The sequence below is a fragment of the Eubalaena glacialis genome, chromosome 5 (genome assembly GCF_028564815.1).
Source record: "Eubalaena glacialis isolate mEubGla1 chromosome 5, mEubGla1.1.hap2.+ XY, whole genome shotgun sequence".
Taxonomy (NCBI): Eukaryota; Metazoa; Chordata; class Mammalia; order Artiodactyla; family Balaenidae; genus Eubalaena; species Eubalaena glacialis.
The window spans coordinates 23073370-23100312 of NC_083720.1; the positions used below are offsets into that span (position 1 = coordinate 23073370).

The following is a 26943-nucleotide window of genomic DNA, read 5'->3' on the forward strand; positions in this document are numbered from 1 at the left end:
AAGTTTTGAAATGGAGTAGGATATGGTACAAAAGGAAGAACTCACAGAAACTACTGAATGATTGGGAACTTGGAGTGGGAGATACAAAAAAGCCAAAGCAGACAAAAAGTTAGCAGTTGTGAGGATTTTACTTTCATTGATTGATTAATCATATTCAGGAGTAACATTCAAAATATTTACCAGCCAGCATGCCATCCACTGATCAATCAGACCTGCTGCCAGCTGTAGAGGTGGAGCTGGATGTTGGAGACCATGAGCCATGCCCCTTCAGTTGGGAGGTTTGCGACATGCACCAGGAGGGTCTGAGGTGGTACTGGGGGTATTGACGCTTTTCAATATTGTAATAACTGGCATGGCCATACCAGTACTTTTAAGTTTAATATTAACCCTGATAATATATCCCTTAGTCTTCTCTTCTATTTCTTGCCCTCTCCAAGTTCCTTCAGACATTCTTTTTGTGAAGTAAATGATATACTTCACCATATTGGTCATCCTGCTCTGAATAATGGCTAGTGTCTTTCTTAACTGTGCTGTTTGCATTAGTCCAGAAGTGGTCTACCAGCTCAGACTAGACTTTGTGGATCCTGAGTTAAACTCTATTTCTATTAGGACCATTAGAATTATACTTTGTTTTCAGTATCAATAAAATGAAAATCTAATGTCCCTTTTTTATAAAGTGCTTCACTCAAGTAAAAATGATAACATTCATTCATTCTCTAGCTGGCAAGCAAACTAATTAAAAGATTATTATATATTCCTTAAGCCAGCAAGTCTTTCAATATATTTTAAATTATATTTGATGCTATAATCTTTATTTCCATTTTAGAAAAGTTAATGTGCTCACTAACCTAAAGAGTTGCATAATTGACACTAGACATTTCAGCTAATGTAAATTAGTGGGTTCTGCTGAACTTGGAAAAGAGGGGGGAAAAGGACACTGTTTGAAAGAATAATGATAATACAATCAAAAATTACAATCCTGGGCAAGATTTTATGTTTTCAGGATTGGGAACATTGTTTCACTACTACCAATTTTAATGGTATTGTCTGTATCATTGCTAAGTATCACTGATATTGGCAATGAGTTCTCTGATAAAATTTCTACTAATTATTTTATCTCTAAAAATTAAACTACCATAATTTACTAAAATGTAAATCCAATTCTCCAACTGAGAGTATATATACTGATGGTAAATTTTTTGAGGTTTAAATGCAATAAGTTATTTTATTTTTCCAATGGAATTTAAAAAAAAAATTTTTTTTTAAAATTTATTTATTTTATTTATTATTTATTTTTGGCTGTGTTGGGTCTTCGCTGCTGCGCGCTGGCTTTTCTCTAGTTGTGGTGAGCGGGGGCTACTCTTCGTTGCGGTGTGTGGGCTTCTCACTGCGGTGGCTTCTCTTGTTGCGGAGCACGGGCTCTAGGCGCGTGGGCTTCAGTAGTTGTGGCACATGGGCTCAGTAGTTGTGGCTCGCGGGCTCTAGAGCGCAGGCTCAGTAGTTGTGGCGCACGGTCTTAGTTGCTCCGCGGCATGTGGGATCTTCCCGGACCAGGGCTCAAACCCGTGTCCCCTGCGTTGGCAGGCGGATTCACAACCACTGTGCCACCAGGGAAGCCCCAATGGAATTTTTAAAACTGTATAATAGATATTTCTACTGTGTTGTAGGTCAATAATTAACGTTACAATTAATCTTTGCCTCAAAAATGGTACCTTTCAAAAAAAATCCCCTGTTGAAATTTCATTTTAATAAGTGAATTAGCCCATATTTGATAACTAAAAATATTTTTCTAATCAACCTCTAAAGCTGTATTTCCTGATGGCTGTAATCATCAAATGCAAGTTTGCTTAAAGGATTTGCTTGACCTTCCACAGTAAGCAATTAGAGCTTTCAAAGTAAATTAAAACATACATTAAATTCCCTTGTGAGACAGAAGTGTCCACATTGTGCAAAAGGATTAATAGGTCAGATGTGTTTGCTAAAACTCAATGAAAATAGCAGGTGTTTGGCTGTAGATGGTGATAGAGAAGGCCCAACCAAAGAGTCTTACATCATAGTCTCAGATTCTCTGAGCTGGAAAAGTATTTAAGTGTCCTCTAACTCAATCACTCATGTGAATATTACATTTTATCCATGGCCTCTAGTCTTGTTTGAACACCCAGTTGCTTCTTTGTATGTCTTTCAGTTCCTTCACTGGGAAACACGCATGCTCATCTTTAAATTTAGAGCTTCCAAGCTGGTGGAAAAAAGCAGAACGTGACCCAATTTAGAAATGCAATATCAGCACAATACTGCTGGTTCCTAGATCTAGTGAGACGAGAGTTGAGGCAGAATTCCTCCAAAATAGTTTCTTTGAATAAGAGTAGACTCTATATCCATACATGATAAATGATAGTCATGTGGAAAGTTCCTCAGATTCAGTTGTTTGTCTCCCTTCCCAACATGGTAGAACCTCTGCCTACTGTAGGGAACCTTTGGGAACCTATGGGAAAAGTTGCCCTATTAGTTCCACCTCTAGTGCTCAATTCCTCTTATGTTAGCAGAATTACCAGATACCCCCTTGGATTACCAGGCAAAAGAGAAATCTAGACTTACGTGTGTGAATTGGTTTGGGAGGCTAGTGAGGAAACTTGGAGATCACAATTTATGCAGTTTTAGAAAACCAGGATTTCTCGGGTTTTTTGTTTGTTTGTTTTGGCTGCGCCACGTGCCCTGTGGGATCTTAATTCTCCCGACTAGGGATCGAACCCGTGCCCCATGCAGTGGAAGCACAGAGTCTTAACCACTGGACCGCCAGGAAAGTCCCCAGGATTTCTGGTTTTAAATTCTACCACTAGTGAGCTTTATCATCATGAGTGTGTCACTGTATTTCTCTGACTTTTCAGTTTTCTTCTCTATAGTGTGAGAATAAATATACTTACAATTCAGGGTTGCTGTAAGAATTAAAGGAAATAATACAGAATATATAAAAAAAGAAAATAAAACACTTGAACTTTTCTTATTACATCTTTAAATTTAGCAGCAAAGCAGCTTTGTAACCCTAATGCCTTAGTGGGAAGTAAAAGAGTTAACACGCATTAGAAAATGTGTAGAATTCACATGAACCAAATGTCTTTCCAATACAGAATAAGCTTTTAAACTTGAGGATTTTTGTCCCTTTTACCGGTCACTCTAAACACCTCAGGAACCTAGGTAAAAACTGAAGATGGCAGTTTTATGATACTGAATATAATGATAATAAAAACAACAGCTGTTATCTACTGAATGTGCATTATGTACTAATCACTGTTCCCAAATGCTTCTGTTCTCTTTCACGTTGTTATGGCTGGGGAGGGACTGACCCTGGATTCAATCACTTTTCATGTGTGTCCTCTCCTGACAAAAAAGCAGACCAGTTCTGTATTTGATTAAACTTTTATGAATGTTCTCTACTGCCTCAAGGACCATAATTTGCGTTGTCAACCTGAAGCTAGGAATGACATTTTTAAGAAATATCCTCTGCTTGGCACTTGAGGTTAAGAATGACTAAATTTCAATTTTGAATTATTCTTTCAATTCATGATGCTCTGTAGTTGAGAATTCCAAAAAATGTATAACTCCTGTGCATCGGTTCTTACTGTATGTACTTTCAAGTATTTACGTTTGTTAGGTATAACCATAATATTGGCATGCATTGATTCATTCATCCAAGTCATAATAGAATACCATTATTTTAGATAATGTTCTATTTTCAGGAGAATATAACAGTGAATGTCATGTCTTTCATCAAATCTGCCTTGATAAACTTTTTTTGAAGGCTACCAAAACAACAATAACAACAACCCTAAAAATCTTCCTCCTCACTTCTTAGTTTATCTTTTATTGGTACGTTCTTTTACTTTATGTATGTATTTTCTTCTTTTACAAATTCCTCTCTTTCTCCACAGATTTAAAAAGAAACTACAACGTAATTTTCTTCTCCACATCCTCTCTTGCTGATTAATGTTGCTAATATTGGCAGTCTTTTAGACTTCTGAAGATCATAGAATTAATGTTTGCTGCATTGAGGGGATTTTTAGTGCTCTGTATTACAAACTGTGGCAATGTTTACCCACTTTTAGATGCTGTTTACTATTCCTGTTTATACTTTTGGTGAAAAAATACTGGCTCTCCATCTCACAGGAGTTTGCAAATACTATCAAAATATATACACAATATTAGTATGTAGGACACTATTCTTTTTTATAAGTTTAAGCTAACTTTTATTTATTTATTTATTTATTTTTGGCTGTGTTGGGTCTTCGTTTCTGTGCGAGGGCTTTCTCTAGTTGTGGCAAGCGGGGGACACTCTTCATCGCGGTGCACGGGCCTCTCACTATCACGGCCTCTCTTGTTGCGGAGAACAGGCTCCAGACACGCAGGCTCAGCAATTGTGGCTCACGGGCCCAGTTGCTCCGCAGCATGTGGGATCTTCCCAGACCAGGGCTCGAACCCATGTCCCCTGCATTAGCAGGCAAATTCTCAACCACTGCGCCACCAGGGAAGCCCTAGGACGCTATTCTTGCTTTCTTGACAAAATATCAATGCCTGGCAAAGGTATACTTGAAGCTGTCTATTTTGGGGAGTAGACTGAAGTTAAAAGGTAAGTATGAGCTCCTGATGCTACCCATAAGTATTTGGTCTTCTATATCCTCATGGAAAAAGCAATATATTTTATAAATTCTAACCTTCTCTTTTACAAATTTGAGTAAGGTATCATGTGTTTCAACTAAAACATCTTGGGGCTTTAGAAGTTTATGTAGAATACATTCCATGATAAGTGGGCAAGTGGGCATCAGTACTTTCTTAAATTTTGATTAGCCAAAAAAACTAATAGTTAACATGGCTGGGTGGCCAGCCAAGGGAGATGTAACATGTGCTCTTGTTTCCACAGAGTTACAGCCACAATCTCTCTATGCCATTTTAGAGTGTAAATATGTTAAGGGCAGGTATGTAAGGAAATAGTATATCTTCAGGGTTTAGGAACTATAACGTTAGGAAAGGCATGTATGTGTAGGAAATCTCAAAATTGAGCAGATTATACTTCAAATCATTCATTTCTAGTTTTGGGGTCAGGACTTCAAATCTCTAGAAAAACATTTTCTGTCTGTCAGTGGAGTGGTTGTATTTTAGAATATTCCAACTCATATCCAAATTAACCAGTGTAGTGTATTTTAATTATTTTGCACCCTAGGTTTAGTCTACATTTAGTAGAATTTACCTAGAAACATGATTTGATGGTTTTAGATTTATTAACAACATAATCTATGAACATTGTAATGTAAGTTTTGGGGTTTGCAAATAAGAGAAATGCTGTAATAAATAAAGATATAGGGCTTCCCTGGTGGCGCAGTGGTTGAGAATCTGCCTGCCAATGCAGGGGACACGGGTTCGAGCCCTGGTCTGGGAGGATCCCACATGCCACGGAGCAGCTAGGCCCGTGGGCCACAGCTGCTGAGCCTGCACGTCTGGAGCCTGTGCTCCGCAACGGGGGAGGCCGCGACAGTGAGAGGCCTGCGCACCGTGATGAAGAGTGGCCCCCGCTCGCCACCACTAGAGAAAGCCCTTGCACAGAAACGAGGACCCAACACAGCCAAAAATAAATAAATAAAGTTATTAAAAAAAAAGAAGATATATTACACTTCACTTGCTTTTTGAGTGGTAATTTCTGCTGCCTTGATCATTTATACTACACATACTCACGGAGTACCTTTATGAGCCAGGAACTGTGATAGACAGAATATAGTTCCTGCCCCCAAAGTACTCCCTGCCCAGGGAGGGAGAATGCTGGGTAAATAAACGATTACTTGTCTGGCCTCCCTCCACATGTTTGTGTGCCCATTAGAGTAATTCATAGAAACAAAGATAAAACATCCTCCCCACCCCAAACATAAGCCTTATTGGCTTGTTAATCACTGTATACCATCTCCGCTCATCGCAAGCCCATTTTACAATGTACTGTATGTATTAGAGCTTTTACTGTAAATTTCCCTGTCCAGAATGAGAATCCCTATAGTATGAAACAGTGTATCCCCACCCCAAACATAAGCCTTATTGGCTTGTTAATCACTGTATACCATCTCCGCTCATCGCAAGCCCATTTTACAATGTACTGTATGTATTAGAGCTTTTACTGTAAATTTCCCTGTCCAGAATGAGAATCCCTATAGTATGAAACAGTGTATCCCCACCCCAAACATAAGCCTTATTGGCTTGTTAATCACTGTATACCATCTCCGCTCATCGCAAGCCCATTTTACAATGTACTGTATGTATTAGAGCTTTTACTGTAAATTTCCCTGTCCAGGATGAGAATCCCTATAGTATGAAACAGTGTATCTTGCTCAGTCAACTGAATGTTCCATCCTGTATTATATGTGTGTGATGTCTTTGAAATAGTTTTCTTCCCAATTCTATTGCCTTTCTGGATCGACTCTTCATTACCTCATACCCACAATATGGTCTCCTACCTGGTGTTTTCCCTCAGCCTCATTTAACTACAAATTCTCCCTGACGCTTAACTCTTATTCTTATTTCAGAGTGTACCTAAACTCCTATTTGCACAACATTTCCCTGGGCACTCCCAATGACACTTACTTCTCTGAACTGTAGGTTTTATGTCTACACAGTTTGGTACTAGGTCCTGGAATATCTCATTTTATTGGAGACTTTTTAAAAAAATTGAACTGTAGTTGATTTACAATGTTGTGTTAGTTTCTGGTGTACAGCAAAGTGATTCAATTATACATATATATACGCATATTCTTTTCTGTTATGGTAATTACAGGATATTGAATATAGTTCCCTGTGTTATACAGTAAAACCTTGTTGTTTATCTATTTTATATATAGTAGTTTGTATCTGCTAATCCCAAACTCCTACTTTATCCCTCCCCCCATCCCCTTTGGTAACCGTAAGTTTGCTTTCTATGTGGAGATTTGTTTTATGTGTATATTTTTCTTTTGCAGTGCAGCAGGAAGCTCCTTCTGGATGGGAACCATATTTTATGAGCTCTGACCATAATGTCATGTAACTGAGTCCTGTGAGTGTCTTGCGAAGTTCCTTTTAAAGTAGACCCCTGAAAGCATTAAGCATAGTGATGAGCACCCAATACAAAGTCAAAAGTCACATACTGAAAGGATGCACTACCAAATTGTTCTAATGATCACATAGAAAAGCCTGCTTAAAAAGTGCCAATATGCCAAAAACCTCTAAGACATTCTCAGTATAAAAAGCTGGTCATTTCTGTAGTCAGCGCACATTAATTCAATGTAGTGTTCAAAGTGAGTTACTTACTAAGGCAAATTTTTTGTTAAGAATCATCTGCTCCACCAAAGAAGACTCATTATGGAAGAGGTGGGGCTGCATGTGGCTCCACATATGTGGAAACCACCAGAACTCATCCACAGACCCCAAAAGACGGTCATCCCCTTCATCTTCCTCTTCAGTTCCTTGGGTGGGGGGAGGGAGAGGAGAAAGATTATTCAATTAATTTTAGTTATACTGATTGCCTGTTTATCTGTATATCTATCTGTCCATCCATCCATCCGTCCGTCCATCTAATTATGTAATCGTATATATATATATTTAGAAGGTACCATTTATACTATCTTAGATACATACAAGACTTGGAACATGAAGTGTAACAAAGGAAAATCTGTTACTTGGGGGAACAACCAGAGACTGTGATACAACTCTTTTTAAAGTTTTAAAACATGAGACATGGATATAAAATCACTGCAAGATAGAAGTACACAACCATTCCAAGGGACTTTAGAACTTCTAACTTTTAGGATATTTATATAATTTGCAGTTTGGAGAGAATGGGGGATAAGTCGGGAATGTAGTCAAGGGAATATGAGTGAGGAAATGTGCAGCAGAGCTCTAATGGTTGATCATTAGACATGGGTTGTGATACAACAGTTGCAACAAAATAATTCCATAATTTATTTGGGTTACTCCTTAAGTCTGAGAAGAAGGTACTCAGTATATATTTAGTGAAAACTAAGGCATAAAAAGGAGAAAAAAGGGAAATGTAGGAATTATTATTGAGAAAATGAGAGAAAACTGAAGGAAAGAGAAAGCAAAGACAGTGATAGAAAGAAGGTGAGAAGTGGTGAAGTCATTGTAAAACAATCCAAGCACCACCATGCTCCTTGGTGCTACTTGTGTTCCTCATGTTTGCCCTTTCTCTCAAGTTCTTGGAAAAGCAAACTTTCCATCAAGAGACCTCTGTTTCCTTGAGAGTCAGCTTTGTTGTTGTTCCTCTGATTTTTCATATTTGAGCTTGTTTTAATTCCTCCATTTTCCACGACCTGCAGTTTAGTTGAGTGTGGGAAATTACACAGTTCTCTAACTTATGTGAGGGGGTAGGAGTCTCTTTTTGTATTTCCCCAGGCAGAGTTTCTTTACTAAAGCATGAAATGAGAGCAGTGTAAGGTGCCTGTCCTGGCATATCATAAAATGATATTAATCATCACAAAATTATGCAGCCACACTTTAATTTCAGCCACAACACTGAATCCAGTAAGGTCCTAGAACAGTGGTTTCTTCAAATGATGTCCCTTCTATGTGGAGAAAAAAACCTCCTCTCATATTTTCAATAGCAGTTCTGATGTGACTGGTTCTAATAGGGCCCTAGGGGCTAAAGATGGAGGATGGACTGCTTCCCCGGCTCAGCCAACTGAGCCCGGTGCTTGTTACCACTCTTCTTTCACTTAATTTTCCAAGAGAAGGAAGGCAGAGCCTATTGATAGGAAAAGAATCAGATCCTGTGATTTACTGTGCAGTGAAGGAGACCAAAGATAAAGATGTAGTACGAGGCTGTATGGTTGCTCCACTGTATGCAGGAAGAACAGAATTAGTGATATAGACTGAGTGGAATAACATAATCTTTCAACAAGGAAAGTCTTCAATTCCACTTTCATATACTTAAGTATCAATACTCTGCTAATATGAAGGAACTTTTTCTCTCTCTGTAAAGGGCATCTTTAACTTGAATCTGTTTTATTTCCCTTATTTTTCCTCTTCATCATCCACTCATGTTACCACAGTATAGTTGAACAGGTATAGCCTTTGGAGTCAGAAGTTTTTAGTTTATTTGTAGTTTCCAACACATTTGAGTTGTGTAATTGTGGGCAAGTCACATAACCCCTTTAATGTTGGTATTCATGTAGGCAAAACATACGGATAGCAATACCTATTTTATTCTATTTGGGAGGAAGTGTCTACACAGTCCCGGCACATACTGGGTAATCTAAAATGCCCACGTCTTTCCCTCCTGTATTTCTTGCTCCTGTTCTTCTACTTGTCTCTGTGAGTTTTTTTTTTTTTTTCTCACTATAATACTGCATGGGGGGGGCACTGTCATGAGTGTTATGTGGCAGAGGGGACATTGTATTTAAGAATGTAAGAACTGATCAAGCCACTATATTAACTGACTGGCCTGATAAACGAGTCCCCCACGTCGAGCATTCTTGGGGCTTCTGAGTGATTATCTTACAGCTCTGGGAAGCCATCTAGAGAGGAATGCAAAGGAATAGGAAAATGGAGGTAGGGGCTTAGAATATCTGATGACCCCAATCATGGCAAAGTCTTGCGTCCTGCTACCTTTTAGGTGATAAATAAGGCGGCCCTGGTAAAGAAATATTAGCTGCGTGTGACTGGTGATGCTTAAATACATGTTGGGTTTTTTTGTTGTTGTTGTTGTTTTGTTTTTACATAAGGATGATGTCATTTGGTTTCCCTGCAATTAAACATCTCTACTTACATACTCTCCTCTTGTTTAACATTTTGTATGTCCTCAGGACACCATATTAGTTAAGATTACAGTCAGTTACTTGTTGCAGTTTTACTTTCCCATACTGAAAATAGGCAGATGTCTCTTAGGGTTTCCCAGTAATCAGTTCATTTCTGATTTCCACCTCCCCTGGGAAAAGTGAGCTGAGATTTCCTAGTTTATGAAAAGTCACCCTTCCTACTACTTTTAATCTCTATTCCCCGCCTCCTATAACTCCTATCTTTCCCTGCATCCTTCTTCTTATCTCTTTATTCATTTTTCTAGTTGGCCTTTACCCAAAGTTTATTTATGAGGACAGCACAACAGATTTCAGAATCTTTGGAAAGATTGCTCAGGTATTTGGTGTCCTTTCCTGAATATCATGGTGAAATCTGCTATTAAAATATCCATACATTTTAATCATGCAAGAGTCAGACAAACAATGTCTGCCCTCTGACAGACATATAAAATCATAGTAGGCATAATTGTATGCCTTTCCTTTTTTCTTTATAACTCTCTCTTATCTGATTTCCTTTAATCCTACTTTGGGGATGTTTTACATCAGAATTAATTATATTGAGAACAAGTGTCTGTTGCCTAACACTTTAAACATCATGATAAAAAACAGCTGAAACATAGTTATTCATGGTTGGATTGTGCTGGCCCCTTGCCACTCCTTTATTCCTCCACTTTACACACTTTTGTCAAAACAGGAGAGAGAAGAACTAGAAGTCAAATTCCTCAATTTTAAGTGTCATTTCTTAAGTTGTTACAAAACTACACTGAAATTTTATAGTTAATGCAAATTATTATTTTATTATATATCTATTTAAATAACTTATGTCTCTTCAGTATTTTATCTGTAGTATTTCCTACTCTGATATTATATTAAAAACCATCATTGATTGAGACTGTCTTAAGTGTTTTTCAAGTATAGTCTCATTTAATTCTCACTACAACCCTATGCGCTAGGGGCTACTGCTAACGCCATTTTACAGATAAGGAAATTGATATTTGGAGAAGCAAAGTAATTTGTCACAAGTCACTGGGAATACTGGGATAGAACCTGAATTCAGAACCTGAATTCTAACCCAGATTACACAACTCTAAATTCAGGACCCTTAACTATCATCCACTGACCAAATGTGGAATTTAGAAATAAGATTAGCATTTACTAATTCACGTAACATTGCTCTTCACATTGTTAATTAATTCTGTGATAGAATTTACAAATACTATTGGTTCTCAGTGATTTGGGAAAATATACAAACCTAAAGAACCTATAGATAAGGGGAAGGAAACTTTTGCCATTCAGCTTCCTTAATCAAGGATTGCCAATTAAATGATAAAAACCTATTTTTCTTTTTTCTAATACGTAAGACTTGGGCTCTGACTGACCTTAAGAGTATTTTTTGACACTTAAGTAGCTATATGATCTTGGGCCCCTCTAAGTTTCTATGTTATTATCTAGAAAACAAGGTAACACCTTCTTTAACTCCTAGGATTCAATGAAAAGGTACATGAAAAGTGCTTAGCTAAGTACCTAGAATATGGTGCTGCTCACTAAAAGGGAACTATAATTTTTATTCTTTCATCTCTTTATTTCTCACAAAATGCACAAATCTTTCAAAAAGTAAAGTACATCAAACAAGATGAAACCCTCTCCTGAAATGAAGTCTTACTAGTATGACAGTGCTGTTTTTCTCCTTCCCTTAAAGACTGAATAAAATAGAATTTTTAATAGAAAAAGGAGTTACTCATTTAGAAAGGAAGGTCGTGTAATTCAATTAAACTTTACAATATTTAATTTTTGAAGGATTCAGAGTATTAAATTTTATATCTGTTCCCATTGAAAACTGATTTTACTGGTTTTAGACAAGCCGAGCTAAGTTTTTGTGGAAGCTTGCAGGTCTTATACAGACAACAAAACTCTTTCAAGCCTTCTCCTTAGATTCCTCCTGTGTTCTACTGTCCCTGGCTTAGAGAGAGGATATACCTACTGTGAGCTGTGGGAAGTACCCAAGTAAGGAAAGAGAACAAATCTTTCAGAAACAAGAATGAAGGAGAGCCACTGGCTACAGTCATTCTTTAGCATTCATCAATGGGCAAAAAACTGAGTTGCCAGGAGTGCTTTATTATATTTCTATTATGTTTGGGAAAAAGTTTTAATTATTCTTAATATTTAGAGTGATTTTCTTTCATAACACAACATGGTCAAATTTTATTCTCTGACCTTGTTCCATATAAATACTAATAGTTAAAATAAAGGTAATTTTATTTTCATTCAATCATTTATTCATTAATTCATTTTGTTTTTCAATAAGCACTGTCCTACTTGCTGGTGTTACAGCAGTAAAGCCTTTGTAGAGTGTTCATTTTAGTGAGGGAAGAAAGACAACAGATAATTTAAAAATAAAGTACATTCAACATCCATTCATGATAAAACATTTAGAAATCTACGAATAGAAGGGAGCTTTCTTAAGCTAATAAAGACGTTCTATAAAACTGTCCATTGAAAGAATTCCCCTCAAGAACAGGAAGAAAACTACTGAAGGATTTCCCCTGAGGTCAGGAACAAGATATGAGTGTTACCATCACCATCTTTAATGTTTATGGGAGATCCAAGCTAGTGCAATAGGCAAGGAAAAGAAAAAAAATTCATAAAGCTTAGAAAGGAAGAAATAAAATTTTTACTATTCAAAAATTATATGATTGAATAGGTAGAAAATCCAAAAGAATCTATAAACTATAAAATTAATAAGTGAATGTAGCAAGGTTGCTAAATACAAGATCAGTACACAAAATCAATTATATTATTATTATTATACTATCAACAGAGAAATGGAAAACTTTAAAAAAAAGACATCATTTACTATTGCATCAAAAAACCCCACCAAGGAATTAATATAAAAACAATAAAGTTGTATCAAGTGTAGTTAAAGAAGACCTAAATGTGTTCAAGAATAGGAAGACTCAATATTTAGGATAGCAATTCTCCCCAAACTAATTAATAGATTTAATGTAATTTAAATAAAAATTTTAGTGAGGTTCTTTGTGGATATTGGTAAGCTGATTTTAAAATTTGCATAAAAATGCAAAGGGCCAAGAATTGCCAAGGCAATCTTGAAGAAGATGAACAAACTTAGAGGACTTACAATAGCAGATATTAAAATTAATTATAAAGTTACAGTAAATAAGACAGTATGATTACACAAATGGAACCAATGGACAGGAGAGTACAGAAACAGAGTCCACATATATATGGTCATCTAATTTGTGACAATGATGATACCATGGTACAGTGAGAAAAGGATGGTCTTTTCAATACTTGGTACCAACTTGACATCTTTATGGAAAAAAAGAAGGTATCTTGACCCTTATCTCACACATACACAAAAATCAATTCCAGATGGATCTCAGATACATACATTTTAAGCATGTAGGAACATATTTTCATGATCTTGTGGCATGCAGAGATGTCTTTAAAAAGACACAAAAAAGGGAAAAAAAAGATAAATTGGACTACATTAAAATGTTTGTTCATCAAAAAATACCAGTAGGAATGTAAAAAAGATAAACCGCACATTAGGAGAAAGTATTTGCAACACAGATAACTGACAAAGGGCTCATTAAGAGTATATAACGAATTTCTATAAATCAATAAGTAAAAGCAGACAACTCAATAAAAAAAAAAACACTGAGGTATTTCAAAACAGAAGATATCCAAATGGTCAATAAATATATGAAAGAAGCTCAGTTTCACTACTTAGTGAAATGTGCATTTAAATCATACGTAATATGATATCTCTACTGCCCACCAGAAAGGCTAAAGTTAAAAAGACAAATAATATTAAATACTGGTGAGAATGTAGAGCAACAGGAAAACTTACATACTGTTGGAAATAAAAACTGGTACAACCACTCTGAAAATCTGTTTGGCATTTTCTACTAAAGCTGATCATAAATGTACCACATAACTAGCAATTCTACTCCTGGTTGATAACCAACAGACAAGAATACATATGTCCTCTGAAGGACAGGTACAAAAATGTTCTTAACACAACTATGCAAAAAAAAAAGCCAAAGACTGGAAACAACCCAACCATCCACATTGGAGGAATGGAATAAAGAAATTCTGGTAAATTCAAAAAATGGAATACTATAGAACAATGACAATGAAAGAATTACAACTATACACCATGATGTCTGCAAAACCAAAATAATGTTGAACAAAACAAGCTGTATATAGAAGAGTCCATACTATATGATTCCTTTTATACACATCTCAAAGCCAGGCAAACTAATTTATGATATTAGAAGTTAGGATAGTGGTTTTCTTTGAGGGAAGCTAGTGACTAAGGCAGCACAAGGGAGGGGGTGTGTGAGATTCTGGTAGTATCTCTTTCTTGATCTGCATGCTGGTTATGGAGCTCTGTACACTTTGTGAAAATTCATTGAGCACTATACTTATTACTTATGCGGTTTTATATATGTAAATTATAGTTCAATAGAAAAAAAGCCCATTAAATAATAATATGGTGAATAAACTTTCCAACTATTAACATTTTGTAAAGGTGAAAAAATAATAGGTTAAATGAAATTGAATAATATGAAGAAAATAAAGTAGGGGAGAGACACAGGGAATACAGGAAGGTGTGAAGAAGAGGGGTCATAATTTTAAAAACAGTGGTCAGAGAGGCTTTAATGAGAATAGTTAATCTCCTTTTTCTTACCTGTATGGTAAAATTTCCCTGAAAATCCCAGGTTGAACGTAAAATTTGTGATTTGTGCACGCAAAAGATTCTGAGTATCAAGCAGGGCCTGAAATACATAATTTTAAAAAATATATCAGGTAGAGCATGGCCTTGAGAAGATATCTTCCTTTAGCATTCAAAAGGTAATACTACTCCTTTAGACATAAGAGAATTAAATGATGGAAAGTAGTTTCTTTACCACCTTACAACTAGCAAGAAGCTTCTGAGATTACATAAATACATACTTATATTTATCCTTTAGCTGCAATAGATCAGCAAAAAATGTCAGTTAGAAAAGGGAAGTTAAATGAAAAGTTTACTCTTCATGTATCAAAGGAAGTAGTATCTAGTACATAAAATACATCTCCCTTTACACCTCAGAGATGTAGTTCACCAGTTGTCAAAAGAAGGACATTCTGTTTAAGTGGAACTATGCAAGAACATATATTGAAAGAAACAGATTGTTGTTTTTCAGATATATCTTTGGTCTTCAAAATATAAGACTTTTCAATCTTTAAGTCTTAGATTCCCCAAAGATAGTGATTATTCTTCAAAAATGGATATCATGGTAAAGTAAATCTATAGTTTGCCCTTCCATTGAAAAACAGATAAAACCCCCTACTAATGACAGTTAAAGCTATTTTGAATCAGAGTTTTAATTGTTATATCCTATAAAGTATTTTTCATGCTATGAGTTTTTTTTTTTTTAAATAAATTTATTTATTTATTTTTGGCTGTGTTGGGTCTTCGTTTCCGTGCGAGGGCTTTCTCCAGCTGTGGCGAGCGGGAGCCACTCTTCATTGCGGTGCGCGGGCCTCTCCCGTTGCGGAGCACAGGCTCCAGACGCGCAGGCTCAGTAGTTGTGGCTCACGGGCTTAGTTGCTCCGCGGCACGTGGGATCTTCCGAGACCAGTGCTCGAACCCGTGTCCCCTGCATTGGCAGGCAGATTCTTAACCACTGCGCCACCAGGAAAGCCCATGCTATGAGTATTTAATGGACTTTTCTTCTCCTTCTCCTTTTCTTTCTCATTCTTATTTAAGTTTACATTCTTGTATTCCTCTCTCCCCCTACCCCAGACTATGGTAGTTGAGTGCCCGCCTCAGTGAGGCAAAAAGTAACACTAAATGGTAGATTTGTAAAGGATCTTAGTCAACATTTCTTTTATACATGAAGAAACTAAGGAGAAATGACTTGCCCATTTTCAAAGATAAAATTATTGGTAGATCCAAGTTTAAGGATATAGATCACCTGATTCCATATTAGGTACTCTTTTTACTCTACCACACCAAATCTTTCCCCACCCTTCCATAGTACTGCTGGATCCACAGCAAAATCTTTTCTTAATAGTGTAGCTGATATCTGGAAGCTCTGCCCCATCATGTTCACAGTCTCAATGTTTTTTGGGGGATAAACAGATATACATATTATTCAGAGACCCTCTCATGATTGTATGTGTTCAACAATTATTAGTTGCCACCCCTCTATTATTGCTGCTGCTACTATTACTACTCCTAATATGGCTGTTGTTATTGTTAGTGATAGATAATACATATCATCTCTCTGAATTTTTCCCTTCATTTGTTAAAGTCGAGACAATTATCTAACTCATAGAATTATGATGAGGAATATAAAAGAGATAATACATGCGGGAGTGCTTGATAAATTTTTTTAAAAGTGGCATAAAATGGGTAAAGAAGATGTGGTACATATATACAATGGAATACTACTCAGCCATAAAAAGGAAAACTGGGTCATTTGTAGAGACATGGATGGACCTAGAGTGTCATACAGAGTGAAGTAAGTCAGAAACAGAAAAACAAATATTGTATATTAACACATATACATGGAATCTAGAAAAATGGTATAGATGACCTTATTTGCCAAGCAGAAATAGAGACACAGACATAGAGAACAAATATATGGATACCATGGGGGAAAGGGGTAGGGTGGGAGGAACTGGGAGATTGGGATCGACACATATACACTATTTATACTATGTATAAAATAGATAGCTGATGAGAACATACTGTATAGCACAGGGAACTCTACTTAATGCACTGTGGTGTCCTAACTGGGAGGGAAATCCAAAAGGGAGGGGATATATGTATATGTATGGCTGATTCATTTTGCTGTGCAGTAGAAGCTAACACAACATTGTAAAGCAACTATACTCCAATAAAAATTTAAAAAATATTATCAGCAATATATTATATATTAATATAATTATATATTACTGATAATTATATCTATAATTATCTATATCTGTATATCTATATCTGTATGTTATATATGTCTCATCTACTTATTTTTTTAATTGAAATATAGTTGACATACAATATTATGTTAGCTTCAGGAGTATAAAATAGTGATTTGACATTTAAATATACAATGAAATGACCAACACCTGAAGTCTAGCAACCATCTGTCCCCACACAAAGTTGTTACAGTATTACTGACCATATTCCTTATGTGAAAATTACATCCCCATGACTTATTTATTTTATAATCAGAAGTTTGTACTTCTTTATCTCCCTCATGTATTTCACTCATTTCCCCCACACCCCTGCCCTTTGGCAACCACCCATTTGTTCTCAGTATCTACGAGTCTGTTTACATTTTGTTTTGTTTGTTTGTTTTGTTTTTTAGACTCTACGTATAAGTGAGATCATATGGAATTTATCTTTCTCTGTCTGTTTACTCCACTTAGCACAATACCCTCTAGATCCATCCATGCTGTCCCATGGCAAGATTTCACTCTTTTTTACAGCTAATATTCTACTGTATATACATACCACTCTTCTTTATCCATTCATCCATCAATGGACCTTAGGTTGCTTCCATATCTTGGCTATTATAGATAATACTACAATGAACATAGGGGTGCACATATTTTTTTTTAATTATTTTATTTATTTATTTTTAACATCTTTATTGGAGTATAATTACTCTACAATGTTGTGTTAGTTTCTGCTATATAACAAAGTGAATCAGCTATACATATACATATATCCCCATATCCCCTCCCTCTTGTGTCTCCCTCCCACCCTCCCTATCCCAGCTCTCTAGGTGGTCACGAAGCACTGAGCTGATCTCCCTGTGCTACGTGGCTGCTTCCCACTAGCTATCTATTTTACACTTGGTAGTGTATAAATGTCAGTGCCACTCTCTCACTTCGTCCCAGCTTACCCTTCCCTCTCCCCGTGTCCTCAAGTCCATTCTCTACATCTGCGTCTTTATTCTTGTCCTGCCCCTAGGTTCTTCAGAACCATTTTGTTTTCTTAGATTCCATATATATGTGTTAGCATACGGTATTTGTTTTTCTCTTTCTGACTTACTTCACTCTGTATGACAGACTCTAGGTCCATTCACCTCACTACAAATAACTCAATTTCATTTCTTTTTATGGCTGAGTAACATTCCATTGTATATATGTGCCACATCTTCTTTATCCATTCATCTGTTGATGGACACTTAGGTTGCTTCCATGTCCTGGCTATTGTAAATAGTGCTGCAATGAACATTGTGGTACATGACACTTTTTGAATTATGGTTTTCTCAGGGTATATGCCCAGTAGTGGAATTGCTGGGTTGTATGGTAGTTCTATTTTTAGTTTTTTAAGGAACCTCCATTCTGTTCACCATAGTGGCTGTATCAATTTACATTCCCACCAACAGTGCAGGAGGGTTCCCTTTTCTCCACACCCTCTCCAGCATTTATTGTTTGTAGATTTTTTGATGATGGCCATTCTGACCGGTGTGAGGTGATACCTCATTGTAGTTTTGATTTGCATTTCTCTAATGGTTAGTGATGTTGAGCATCCTTTCATGTGTTTGTTGGCAATCTGTATATCTTCTTTGGAGAAATGTCTGTTTAAGTCTTCTGCCCATTTTTGGATTGGGTTGTTTGTTTTTTTGATATTGAGCTGCGGGAGCTGCTTGTATATTTTGGAAATTAATCCTTTGTCAGTTGCTTCGTTTGCAAATATGTTCTCCCATTCTGAGGGTTGTCTTTTGCACATATGTTTTTGAATTAGTGTTTTTGTTTTCTTTGGGTAAATACTCAGAAGTGAAATTGCTGGATGATACGGTAGTTCTATTTTTAAGTTTTTGAGGAAGCTTCATACTGTTTTCCATAGTGGCTGCACCAATTTACAATCCCACCAATAGTATATGAGGGTTCCCTTTTCTCCATATCCTCCCTAGCACTTGTTATTTCTTGTCATTTTGATGGTAGCTATTCTGACAGACATCTTTTCATGTGTCTGTTGGCCATCTGTATGTCTTCTTTGGAATAATGTCTATTCAGAACTTCTGCCCATTTTTAAATGGATTGGGGTTTTTTTGGTACGGTATTGAGTTTCATGAATTTTTTATATATTTTGGATATCAACCCCTTATTGGATATGTCATTTACAAATATCTTCTACCATTCAGTAGTCTGCCTTTTCATTTTGTTGATGGTTTTCTTCAAAAAGCTTTTGGTTTGATGTAGTCCTACTTGTTTCTTTTTACTTTTGTTTTCCTTGCCTGAGGAGATACATCCAAAAAATATTGTTAAGACTGATGTCAAAGAACGTACTGCCTATGTTTTTTTCTAGAAGTTTTATGGTTTCAGGTCTTACATGTAAGCCTTTAATCCATATTGAGTTTATTTCTGTATATGGTATGAGAAAGTGCTCCAGTTTGATCCTTTTGCATATAGCTGTCCAGTTTTCCAAGCACCATTTATTAAAGAGGCTGTCTTTTCCCCATTTTATATTCTTGTCTCCTTTGTCATAGATTAATTGACCATCTCAGTGTGGTTTATTTCTGTGTTCTCCATTCTGTTCCATTGTTCTATGTGTCTGTCTTTGTGCCAGTACCATAATATTTTGATTACTGTAGCTTTGTAGGACTGCATGAAATCAGGGAGCATGATACCTTCAGCTTTGTTCTTTCTGAAAATTGTTTTGGTTATTTGGGGTCTTTTGTAATTCCATGCAAATTTTAGAGTTATTTGTTCTAGTTCTGTGAAAAATGTCATTGGTTTTTTGATAGGATTTGCACTGAATCTGTAGATTGCCTTGGGTACTATGGAGATTTTAACAATATTAATTCTTCCAATCCATGAGCACAGTATATCTTTCCATTTGTTTGTGTTATCTTTAATATCTTTCATCAATGTCTTAGTTTTTGGAGTACAAGACTTTCGCCTCCTTGGTTAGATTTATTCCTAGGTATTTTATTCTTTTTGATGCAATTGTAAAGGGAATCCTTTTCTTAATTTCTCTGACAGTTCATTACTAGTGTCTAGAAATGCAACTGATTTTTGCACTGATTTTGTATCCTGAAACTTTTTTGAATTCATTTATTAGTTATAATAGTTTTTTTGGTGGAGCCTTTAGGGATTTCTATATAAAGTATCAAACAGTGACAGTTTTGCTTCTTCCTTTCCAACTTGGATTCCTTTTATTCCTTTTTTTTGGTCTAATTGCTGTGGCTCAGACTTCTGATACTATGTTGTGAGAGGGGGCATATCTTTGTCTTGTTCCTGATCTTAGAGGAAAAGCTTTTAACTCTTCACTGTTGGTTCTGATGTTGGCTGTGGGTTTGTCATATACGGCCTTGATTATGTTGAGGTACATTCCCTCTAAAACCACTTTGTTGAGAGTTTTTATCATAAATGGATGTTGAATTTTGTCAGAAGTTTTTTCTGCATCTAGTGAGATGATTATGTGATTTTTATCCTTTATTTTGTTAATGTGGTGTATAACATTGATTGATTTGTGGATTTTGAACCATCCTTCCATCCCTGGTAAAAATCCCGCTTGATCATGGTGTATGATCCTTTTAACGTATTGCTGAATTTTATTTGCTAATACTTTTTGAAGATTTTTGCATCTATGTTCATCAGTGATACTGGCCTGTAATATTCCTTTTTTTTGTGGTGTCTTTGTCTGGTTTTGGTATCAGGGTGATGCTGGCCTCATAGAATGAATTTAGAAGTGTTCTCTCCTCTTCAGTTTTTTGGAATAGTTTGAAAGAGATGTTAACTCTTCTTTAAATGTTTGGTAGAATTCACCTGTGAAGCCGGCTGGTCCTGGAAATTTGTTTGTTGGAATTTTTTGGATTACTGATTCAATTTCATTACTATTCTGTTCAGATTTTCTATTTCTTCCTGATTCAGTCTGTGAGATTATACATTTCTAGGAATATATCCATTTCTAATAGTTTGCCCAATTTGTTGGCATATAGCTGTTCCTAGTAATCTCTTAGGATTCTTTGTATTTCTGTGATGCCAGTTGTACCTTCTCCTCTTTTATTTCTGATTTTATTTATTTGGGCCCTCTCTCTTTTTTGCTTGATGAGTGTAGCTAAGGTTCATCAATTTTGTTTATCTTTTCCAAAAACCAGCTATTAGTTTCATTGATTTTTTTCTGTTGTTTTTTTAGTCTCTATTTCATTTATTTCTACTCAGATCTTTATTATTTCCTTCCTTTTACTAATGTTGGGTTTTGTTTGTTCTTCTTTTCCTAGTTCCTTTAGGTGTAAGGTTAGATTGTTTATTTGAGATTTTCTTGTTCCTGGGGTAAGCCTATATCTCTATAAACTTCCCTGTTAGAACTGTTTTGCTGCTTTCCATAGATTTTGTGATTCCATTTTCATTTATTTCAAGTATTTTTAAATTTCCTCTTTGATTTCTTCAATGACCCATTGGTTGTTTAATAGCATATTGTTTAGCATTCACATGTTTTTATTTTTTGTGGTTTTTTTCTTTTAGTTGATTTCTAGTCTCAGTATTGTGGTCAGAAAGATGCTTGCTACGATTTCAATTTTCTTAAATTTACTGAGACTTTTTTTTGTGGCCTAGCATGTGATCTATTCTACAGAAAGTTCCATGTGCTCTTGATAAGAATGTGTATTCTGCTTTTGGATGGAATGTTCTATATATACATCTATTAAGTCAATTTGATCTAATGTATCATTTAAGGCCAGTGTTTCCTTTGTGATTTTCTGTCTGGATGATCTGTCCATTGATGTAAGTAGGGTGTTAAAGTCCCCTACTATTATTGTGTTACTGTCAATTTCTTCCTTTATGTCTGTTAATATTTGCTTTATGTATTTAGGTGCTTCTATATACTTACAGGTGTTTGCATATATACTTACAAGTGTTATAGCTTTTTGTTGGGTTGATCCCTTTATCATTATGTAAGCCCTTCTTTGTCTCTTGTTACAGTCTTTGTTCTAAACTCTATTTTGTCTAATATAAGTATTGCAATCCCAGCTTTCTTTTTGTTTCCATTTGCATGGAATATCTTTTTTTCATTCCCTCACTGACAGTCTGTGTTTTAAATCTGAAATGAGTCTCTTGTAGGCATATATATTTGGGTCTTGTTTTTTAATCCATTCAACTCTATATCTTTTGATTGGAGCATTTAGTCCCTTTACATTTAAAGCAATTATTGATAGGTATGTACTTATTGCCATTTTTTATTGTTTTCTATTTTTTTTGTAGTTCTTTGTTCTTTTCTTCTTCTCTTGCCCTCTTCCCTTGTGATTTGATGACTATTGTTAGTGTTATGTTTGGATTCCTTTCTCCTTATTTTTTATGTATCTATTATAGGTTTTTGGTTTGTGGTTACCATGAGGTTTATATATAACAACATTTATGTATGCTTATTTTAAGCTGATGATCTCTTAAGCTCAAACACCTTCTAACAGCCTTATATTTTTACACCCCCCCCCCAGATTTTATGTTTTTGATGTCATATTTTACATCTTTTTATTTTATGTATCCTTTAATTACTTATTGTAGATATAGATCATTTTACTACTTTTGTCTTTTAACCTTCCTACTAGTATACATGTGATTAATCCACTACCTTTGCTATATGTTTGCTTTTATCAATGAGATTTTTCCTTTCATACTTTTCTTATTTCTAGTTGTGGCTTTTTCTGTTCTGCACAGTGAAGTGCCTTTAACATTTCTTGTAAGGCCAGTTTAGCAGTGATAAACTCTTTCAGCATTTGCTCATCTGTAAAACACTTTGTCTCCTTCAACTGTGAACTTTAACCTTAATGGGTAGAATATTCTTGGTTGTAGGTTTTTTCCTTTTGGCACTTTGAATTATCATGCCACTCTCTTCTAGCCTGCAAAGCATCTGCTGAAAAGTCAGCTCATGGTCTTAGGGCAGTTTCCTTGTACATAACTAGTTGTTTTTTCTCATGCTGATTTTAAGATTCTCTCTTTAATTTTAGTTAAAATGTGTATTGGTGTGGACCTCTTTGACTTCATCTTCTTGGGGACTCTCTGTGCTTCTTGAAACTGGATGTCTATTTCCTTCCCAGGGTTAGGGAAATTTTCAGCTATTTTTCCTTTCTTTTTTTTCTTTAATATTTATTTATTTGGCTGCATCGGGTCTTAGTTGTGGGATCTTCACTGAGGCATGTGGGATCTTTCATTGCGGTGCACGGGCTCTTTGTTGCGGCACGCGGGCTTCTCTCTGGTTGTGGTGCACAGGTTCCTCTCTAGTTGTGGTGCGTGGGCTCCAGAGCGCATGGGCTCAGTAGTTGCGGCATGCAGGCTCTCCAGTTGTGGTGTGCGGACTCTAGAGCGCACAGGCTTAGTTGCCTCATGGGATGTGGGATCTTAGTTCCCCAACCAGGGATCGAACCCATGTCCCCTGCATTGGAAGGTGGATTCTTAACCACTGGACCACCAGGGAAGTCCCCAGCTATTTTTTCTTAAAAAATGTTTTCTGCCGTCTTGTCTCTTCTTCTTCTGGGACCCTATAATGTGAATGTTAATATGCTTGATGTTGTCCCAGAAGTCTCTTAAACCATTCTTATCAAAACAATTTTTTTCTCTTTTCTGTTCAGCTTGGGTGATTTCCACTACTTTGTCTTCCAGATTGCTGATCTTTTCTTCTGTATCGTCTAATCTACTGTTGATTTCTTCTAGTATATTTTTCATCCCATTTATTGTATTCTTCAGCTCTGATGGGTTCTTTCTTATATTTTCTAATTTTTTTGTTGTAGTTTTCACTGTGTTCATCCATTCTTCTCCTGAGATCAGTGAGCATCTTTATGATCATTACCTTGAGCTCTTTATTGGGTATATTGCTTATCTCCATTTTGGTTAATGTTTTTACCTGGGATTTTGTCTTGTTCCATCATATGGAACATATTTCTTCGTCTCCTCATTTTGTCTAATTCTCTGGTTTTTTTCGTATGTATTAGATAGTGGTGTTATGTCTTCCAATCTCGGAGAAGTAGCCTTATGTAGGAGACATCTTATGGGGGCCAGCAGAAAGCTCCCTGCTGGCCACCTAAGATAGATGTTACAGACGTGTCTCCTATGTGGGCTGTATGTGTGCCCTTCTGTTGTATCAGGGCTGACTATCGTGGGTGTGCTGGTAGGTGGAGCTGGTTCCTGGCCCAGCTGGTTGCCAAGGGCCTGCTGGTGGGCAGGGCAAGTCTCCCATGATAATGGGCTAGAAGATGGATTCCAAAACGGCGCTTGCCAGTGCCTGTGTCAGCACTGTACAATGACATCTCAAAGATGGCTGTTGCCAGAGTCTCATGGGGAGTCTCAGCTGCCTTTTGCCTCTCTGGGAGGCTCTCCAATATCAGCCAGTGGTTCTGACCCAGGCATTTCTCAAATTACTGCCTGAACACTGGGACTAGGACTGTGTGAGATATTGTGGGTGCCCTTTGTGGATGTCCTTTAAACACAGAGTCTAATTATCCTATAGAACTTTGGCTTTCCTGAATGTAAGCTCTGCTGGTTTTCAAAGTCTGACTTTCTAAGGGCTTGTCTTCATAGTGCAGGACCCCTGGGCTGGGGAGCCTGATGTGGGGCTCACAGCTCTCACTCCTTGGGGAGGGGAGGAACTCCTGTTTGTGGGTCATCAACCAGGGGGTGTGGGTCTTGACTAGATAGCATCTCTGCCCTTCCTACCCATCTTTTTTTTTTTTTTTAAATTTTATTTATTTATTTATTTATTTATTCATGGCTGTGTTGGGTCTTTGTTTCTGTGTGAGGGCTTTCTCTAGTTGCGGCAAGTGGGGGCCACTCTTCATCACGGTGCACAGGCCTCTCACTATCGCGGCCTCTCTTGTTGCGGAGCACAGACTCCAGACGCGTAGGCTCAGTAGTTGTGGCTCATGGGCCTAGTCGCTCTGCGGCATGTGGGATCTTCCCAGACCAGGGCTCAAACCCGTGTCCCCTGCATTGGCAGGCAGACTCCCAACCACTGCGCCACCAGGGAAGCCCCTACCCATCTTGTTGTAGCTCCTTCTTTATATCTTCAGTTGTGGAAGATCTTTTCTGCTACTCTTCAGGTTGTTCTATAGATAGTTGCTCTGTAAGTAGTTGTAATTTTGGTGTGCCCATGAAAGGAGGTGAGTTCAGGGTCTTCGTACTCCATCATCTTGAGATCTCATTTATTTCTTGAAGGTTTTTTCCCCTCATTTTATTTACCTTCAGTATCCTCCTACCCTTCTTTCTCCCCTTCTTCTTGCTTATTTCTTCTACTCAGCTGAATATTCTAGTTGGCTCTTCCTATCTTTCCTTCCCCTTAGATCTTATCTTTCTTCTTCATCCATCTTACTTCATTTCATTCTCTTATTTTTCTCCTTTCAATGGTGAAAATATGTATTCAAAAATCCATCTTAAAATCATTTCTTGTGTGTTCAGTGCTTTATTCTTAAAGTTAGAAATTTTTTCTTTTTATCTCCCTGAAAATAAAATCCCCAAACTACACTTGAACTTTACTTTGTGATTCTAGATTGTTTTTTAAAATTTACATTTACAATATTAAATAGGAAAAAACCCAAACAAATCTATCCTATGATTCGACCTCGGAAGCAAATTCAGTACCTGTCAACTAACCTCTAAATCAACTACAATACATTGACTCAAATTATTGAATTAGCTCTGATTTTGCAGGCTTGACTTGGCATTTTACATATTTTTCAATGTTCTAGAAATAAACATTAAAACACATAAAAGAAATATTGAAACAGATGGCAGCTACTAATATTATGACTATGTATAGTGAAGAGGGAAGTTTATTTCTAGATAATAATTTATAAACTTAAGTGGTAATATTTCTTATCTTTTACATTGCTTTTATGAACCAGATTTTGGGAGTGTCTATGAGAACAATGTTATATATTCACCCATTATTTCTGTCTTTTCAAAATATGCTTTTGTGCAGGAAGCTTGAATACTCAGTAATATTCTTAAATCATATCCTTTTCGTTAAACTCTTCATTGCTAGAATGTTTTTATTCATCATTATTCATTTATAACTGATATAGTCTATTATTCCTATGAACATTTATATAAAATGATATAAAATAATACTTTATGTGCAACATGTCTAAAATGCTTTATCCTTTATGTGCAACACGTCTAAAATGCTGTAATAATATCTAAAATCTAATCATAATAATCTAAATCAATATTCCAGTACCAAATTCAGAAAACCACATGTATTCTGGGCAAGCAAACACTCTCTGATACGCAAACTACTTTGACCATGGAGGAGGTAATTGATCACTGCCACGTGCAGAGGTATTATTTACTGGTCTTCTCAAATCTAAGAACCCTAAGAACATAGATGTGTACTGTCAGAAATGGTCTGATTATTGAAAAATGGTACTTTAAGTGTTCCAAAACTTTGAATATATTTAGCAGGATAATTCACAATTCTACATGTCAGTGATTATCTTTAAAATATCACATTTTTTTCTAATTAAAAAAATTAAAATCACTAATAAATCTACCTCTCAGGATAAATTAATATTATGATGTAATCCCATCCCATTTTTACCAATAACTACATATACCTATGTATATGTAGATATATAGATGTATAAGTGAAATTAGAGCCATAAAGTAAAAATTAGAACTGTATCAATTATGATTAAAAATAGAGTTTTGAATTTTGCCTTTTCCATTTAGCAGTATATCATGAGCTTTCTCCTGTCACATTAACCGTCCAAAACCAAAATTTTTAATGGATGCTGAATATTACATCAAATGAATATACTATAATTTATTTAACCATTTTATACTACTGTTGTACATTTAGATTGTTTAAATTTTTTGTCTAATATAAATACTGCTCTGTGTATCAATACATTTTTATATAGCAAAGAAGTAACCATTTATGCAGGAGAAAATAATTCTGCTTACTCTTCAGCAAACAAAATAGTTTCTGAGCAAATTTGAAAACACTCATAAAAGTATTAATAGGGAACATAATATCCAATTAACATTATAAGAGAATTGCATTATGAATATAATTTAACATGAAAATTTGACTCTTTTCAAAATTACTTTTTCAATTTGAATCTCTATGCTACCCCACTAACTTAGTTTTTCAAGGCTCAATTCTATAAAG

The 26943-nt window shown here is 36.1% G+C and overlaps 1 protein-coding gene across 1 annotated transcript in view; it reads right to left on the reverse strand.

Annotated features, from left to right (window-relative positions):
• Nucleotides 1-26943, reverse strand: part of LOC133091948 (bifunctional heparan sulfate N-deacetylase/N-sulfotransferase 3) — a 147714-nt gene that overhangs the window by 85853 nt on the left and 34918 nt on the right. The window contains exons 2-3 of the mRNA XM_061191130.1: nt 14530-14617; nt 7315-7469 (exon numbers count right to left, since the gene is read on the reverse strand). Coding sequence (XP_061047113.1) covers nt 7315-7469; nt 14530-14617 — 243 coding nt within the window. The remainder of the gene's footprint in view (nt 1-7314; nt 7470-14529; nt 14618-26943) is intronic.